Source organism: Centroberyx gerrardi, chromosome 17, assembly GCF_048128805.1.
Source record: "Centroberyx gerrardi isolate f3 chromosome 17, fCenGer3.hap1.cur.20231027, whole genome shotgun sequence".
NCBI classification, from domain to species: domain Eukaryota; kingdom Metazoa; phylum Chordata; class Actinopteri; order Beryciformes; family Berycidae; genus Centroberyx; species Centroberyx gerrardi.
The window spans coordinates 7540246-7546062 of record NC_136013.1 but is presented as its reverse complement, the minus strand read 5'-3'; the positions used below and the strand labels follow the sequence as shown (position 1 = coordinate 7546062).

Below are 5817 nucleotides of genomic sequence, written 5' to 3'. Positions count from 1 at the left end.
TGTAGTTACATAAAAGAACAGTAAATAATACAAATATAATAATGGTGGTTTTTATGGTTTGCATTTGCCAACTTCGGGTGCTAGATGGGAGGCAGCGGCCAAAAAGTTGAAATAATCACAAAAAGCATGTGAAAGGCAATTAAGAATACTTTTGTGTGAAACATTTGCTGCAGCAAGCCCTAACCAACAGGTAGTCTGTGCAGGGGAAAACAAACGCCAAGAATTATTTGCAAATACTATTTCGCCTACGTTCTGGCTGCAGCTGGAGGAGGAGGGATGGAGTGCTGCTTGGGGTGAGAGCCAGCTTGCTGTTTCAGGAGTAATTGACCTGTCTTTGCCATTGATCGGGATCAGTTTGTTTTGTGCTGCCTCGCAAAGCTCTTTCTCTCTTTCTCTCTCTCTCTCTCTTTCTCTCTCTCTCACCTCTCTCTCTCTCTCCCTCTGTCTTCTTTCTCTCTCCCTCTCTGACACACCTTTCCTTCACTTACTCAATCACTTACTCATCAGACACGCACACACGCACACACACACACACACACACACACACACACACACACAAAGAGCGAACCTCACCAAATGGACTAACAACAACATTCGATCAGGATCAATAAGCGATGCCTTAGGAAGCCATAAAACTGTCTCCTGTGCAGCGGTCAGCATCTCGGTTCGCCCTGTTATGTGTTGAACAGGGTGACACTGATGACATCACCTGTTCTGTTCTCGCTCATCGGGGCCCTGGCTCGCTTATTTTAGGACAATAGGGTGCAGAGCGGTTCATTTACAAAACGGAGTATAGCCTGCTGTCCCTGTCATCATCATCCTGGCCAGTCCTTCCCCATGGAGATATTAGCCTCACATGTTGTGTTGGACTTCACAAGGGCAGATACAACTACAAGGGCATGTTGCAAGCAAGTGCTGTTCCAGCACCGGTTACATCTGCATGGTGGTTAGCTGCCCTTGCTCACTGGTACTTTGACCCTTTTCACAAACATGGCTGACGTACTTCCGCAGGGTATAGATCGGTTCTCATCATTGCCAGCAATGTTAGGAACCCGACTTTCTGTGGCCTCTGACAGCCTGTGATCACTTATTTTGTGTTTCAACATATATAGCATATAATACAGGTGTTGTCATTGAGATATCTTTCTGTTTCTGTTGTCAGACGACTGCTCCACTATAAAAAAGTTATTTGATCGAGGGTCACAAAATGCTAACTGGCTAACCAAGGCTAACAGTAATTTCTGAGCTGCTAGTATTTTGTGACCCTCGATCAAATAACTTTTTTTATATAAGACGAAGCCGAAGTACATCATCATACGTGTTTGTGAAGAGAGTCTGTCGGTTACTGTTGGTACCTTTCCACGATGAGGCGGCCTCCCAAAGTGACCTTCTGACAGTGACGCAGTGACGGGGGCCTCGGATCTGTGCCGCAGCCCGTGTCACCGGGCTACACGAACAGGGATTATGTCGTAATGTGAGGTCAGCGATAGGTTAGGTTTCTGATTTAATCGTGGTGTCAGAGTGCACAGCTGTCTGCGTGTTGTAGCCACAGTAAGGCACCTCTGTGTTTTTGTTTTTGATTTTTTTTTTATTCGGCCTTGGTTGAATCCCATATTGATGTGTTTTCTTCTCCCTCGCCTTTGTTGACCTCCTGTCAGAGGAGTGTCCAGCTGACAGACCTGTCAGCCTCGCTTCCAACTAAACCTTCAGTTAAAAGCTCTCTCTCACACTCACTCTCTTTCTCTCTCTCTCTCTGACTGACTCACTCTGTCTCCCAAACACACACACACACACACATTCAGTGTCTTCACTCTGTCCTCAGTCAAACCCCTGGTGCTCCTTGTTCAGACTTCCTCCTTTCAGCTCTTCAGCGGGGCTCGGTGTCCCAGACAGCACCCTGCCTGTGTTGTGTCTCTGTGCCGCCTCTCTCCCCGTGGTCGTTAGGAGGTAAAGCGGGCAGGTCTATCACAACTGCCACTCTGATCATCATCACACTGTGATGTCCCATAGTGGGGTTCAATAGAGCCACAGCGAGAGCTGGCAAGAGACATGCTGATCAATACTTTGGGCTGAAGAGAGAGCTGGTGGGGTGGTGGTTTGGTGGGGTGATATGCTGCAACAATAGCAACAAAAACAACAACAACAACAGCATCAAATAGCAACCAACGTGTGAGCCGTGTCGTGCTGAGGCAACAAGTCAACTCAGGACACTTATGCCTTCTATAGATAGACACACAGATGGGGGGCTAAGCAAACAAAAACACACTATCAGGTTACATAAATTGAAAGGTGCTATGTGTATCTTTTTTTAATATTATTGTCAAATTAATTGTAATACCTTGGTATAATTACCATTAACAAATGAGACCATGGTCGTGATGATTGGTAGCCTCTATCTCACGCCAGTGGTATTGTTAGTGACAGTGAGTGACAAATTTTCTCTAAATTAGGACCACATTGCCCATAAACTTCGTCCGTCTGCCATTGCAAGAAACTCTGGAATCTTTAATTACGTTTGTGCTGGAAGAACAGCGCCCTCTTCTTGTTTTGTAACGTAAAGCAAACTCCCTTTGTGCTGTAAAACAATCCAGCAGATTTTCTGCAAAATTCAACCTGGTGACATAATGTGAAATGCAGTGTGGAGGCTGGTAGAGGCTGTAAACAAACGTTAATCCTACTAATGTCTCAAAATGAATGTAATGATTTATTGATGTTAAAACATGTAGCACCTTAAAGTCAACTCAGGACAACTCTAGGCAGTTATGCCTGTGATAGATAGACAAGGGGCATTGAGGCACTGAGGTACTGGGAGGGTACAGCTAAATCACTGTCAGTGCTACCAGACTCCCTTCATCCTTGTTAACCTTACAAAGTTATTAGTTCGTAGCACTTTACTGTAAATTAAAGCTACACTAGTCAAGATTTTTATGTAAAACTACAACTGTCTTACCAGCCTAAATGACAAAGTAGGGTTGCAATAGTGAAATTCTGGGGTCAAGTATGGTCAATTATCCTCTCAGAGGAAAAACAAAGCTTAAAACTTAAAAGCAAAGTACAAAGTGTCCCCCTAAATGGCAGCAAGTGAGCGCTCCGTCCAGAGAAAGCTGGACTCGGGTTGGTAAACATGAGCGTGCTGTTTGCAGTTTACTGATGTCATGTCATGTGATTTCTGGGTATTGAAGATCAAATTTTTCAAACCGCTACTGCTCGCTGCCATTTGGCGCCTTGTGTAGCTTTAACTGCTGAAACAGCCGTTTATATAAAGGATGGCACGGCTAACATCATTTTCCAGATAGCTCCGCCTCTGTGTTTATCTATAGGGTGTTTGTTGGGGGGTCGAGTTGCACAGTGTGGCATGGCTTTGAATGTAGCACGCCAAATTGTTCACCACTTGCAGCTTAGTGGGCATATGAGCGTCGATCCCGTGATGTCTGTGCACGCGATGGAGAAAGAAAGACCGAGGGAGAGAGAGAAGGGGAAATTGAATTGTGAAAGAGGGAGAGAAAAGTGTGTGAAGAGAATGAGGGCATGTGATGCTCGGGTGAGAAAAGACAAAAGGTGGCAAACAGAGAGAGAGAGCGCATGGATCAGTCACAGCAGTGCTTTGATACAGACCAAAGTCAAATAGTATTTGCAAATAATTATTAGCGATTGTTTTAACTTGCTTGGATTATCATATGAATGAGGTTTCCCACATAGGACAATACAATGGCTGCCAGAAAGTCACAGGAAAAATCACAGGGAATGTTTTGAAAGTTAATTTAGTATGCCAGTATAAAGAATGATTTTGCCTTGTCAGGTTGTTTCATTTGATTATCAGATGAAGCCTAGAAGCTGAAAACTATTCAGTATATCAGGAATTATTATTGGTGAGTCCACTAAAAAAATAGACAAAAATTAGAAAAATAGACATGATAATAAATTTGTATAGCAGAAATATGTTGTTTTCGTATCCCATAAATCATCTCGCAACCTCCCAAAATTATCTCACGACCCCCTGGGGTGTCCCGACCCCCAGGTTGAGAACCACTGCTTTATAGTGATGGCCAGTTTATCTGAATTGTTCCGATGTATTAAACCCCATTTATCTGAATTGAGCTAGGTCTGCTTGGATAGAAGAGGAAGAGAAAGGAGAGAGAGTGTGAGAGAGAGAAAGAGAAAGAGAAAGAGAGAGAGAGAGAGAGAGAGAGAGAGAGGTTTCCAGGGAGGTAGTGAAAAGAGGGTGTAAGGGGTTTAGGGAGGTCAGTCGGTCCAGAACAGCGGCCCAGTTCCTCACATGAAGCCCTTGTTCCTTGTTTGGGAGAAATGTGCTAATCCTCATGGGCCCAGCCTGGGCCCCAGCCAGAAAGAGCAAAAAATCGGCTTTTGTTCTTCAAACACGCTTTTGTAGTCCTAACCTCTCTCTGTGCTTGTATTTTACAGAGCTGTTATGATCCATTGTATAATATTTGCTGTTATGACACAGTTTCCTCTGGAGGCATTGTATACTATGCCATGCTCTTCGTGGCCCAATAAACTATGTGGTCTTTGAACTTTCTGGCTCCTCAGTATGAGGCTGTTTCCCTTCAGTGTGCTTTATTGGACATGCAGTGTGATAAATAGAGTGGATGAAGGATCCATCCCTGCGTGGGCCTCCTGACACCTGATACCAAAGCCTGTGTGCGTCAGGCTGGGGAGATTTGGAAAAAGAGCACATGATGTAGGCAGTCAGATGATGGTGCTATACCTTACATAAGAATAACCCTCAATCTAAATAGCATTGACCGAGGGAAAGCCATAAAGCCAGTGGACAGGAGAGTTAAGCGCTCTCAATCCTGCCAGTCTCTAATTTCATGTGTTTCATAGCCTTGTCCTGACTTGAACTTTGGCTTAGCACCATCAAGTTGGATGGAGTTGATGTGTTGTACCCCCTTGCCTTTATTATGTCACTTTCTTATATCATTCTTCTCTCCTTTCCCTTCAGGCCTGCATCTCATTAGTGGAGATAGAGAGTTAGAGAAAGGGAGAGAGGAGGAAGGATGATGACCATGGCAACCCCAGAAGCCCCCGTGCCGCTGACGGCACTGTCGCGCTGGTACCTGTACGCCATCCACGGCTACTTCTGCGAGGTCATGTTCACCGCCGCCTGGGAGTTCGTGGTCAACTGCAACTGGAAGTTCCCCGGCGTGACCAGCGTGTGGGCGCTCTTCATCTACGGTACCTGCATCCTCATCGTGGAGCGGATGTACCTGGCGCTGCGCGGCCGCTGCCCGGTGCTGCTGCGCTGCATCATCTACACACTATGGACGTACCTGTGGGAGTTCGGCACGGGGCTGCTGCTGCGGCAGTTCAACGCCTGCCCCTGGGACTACTCCGAGTTCCGCTACAACTTCATGGGCCTGATCACGGCCGAGTACGCCGTGCCTTGGTTCTGCGCCTCCTTCATCGTGGAGCGCCTGGTCATCCGCAAGACGCTGCGGCTGCGCTTCCACGAGGGCCCGGAGGACGGATGGTCAGACTGCCGGGCGGATGCCGGGGGCGGAGGAGAGGGAGACGGAGCTTTGGGGGGAGGGAGAAGGCGAGAGAGGGGCAGAGGGACGGGCAATAATGCCAACGGCTACCTGAAGGGGGAATGAATGAATGAAGGAAGGAAAAGAAGGAAGGAAGAAAGGAAGGACACGCAATCCCAAACCAACCCGACCGCCCCCTCCTCCCCCGCTGCACCTCTTCTGCCCTCCTCAGCCTCTCTTCACATGCAGTCCTCTCCCTTTAACTCTGTGGGGAGAGACAGACGGACAGCTACTGACACTGGGCTGGTGTGCAGAGGTGGATGGAGCA

The 5817-nt window shown here is 46.9% G+C and overlaps 1 protein-coding gene across 1 annotated transcript; it reads left to right on the top strand.

Moving 5' to 3' along the window:
* Positions 1-5018: 5018 nt before the first annotated feature.
* On the top strand, positions 5019-5615 carry tmem229b (transmembrane protein 229B). Its single transcript, XM_071915679.2, has one exon. The coding sequence runs from the start codon at positions 5019-5021 to the stop codon at positions 5613-5615; it is 597 nt and encodes a 198-aa protein (XP_071771780.1).
* Positions 5616-5817: the final 202 nt, after the last annotated feature.

What these genes read in the sequence shown, in the direction of transcription:
- tmem229b (XM_071915679.2), top strand. Translation starts at nt 5,019, where the DNA reads ATGATGACCATGGCAACCCCAGAAGCCCCCGTGCCGCTGACGGCACTG.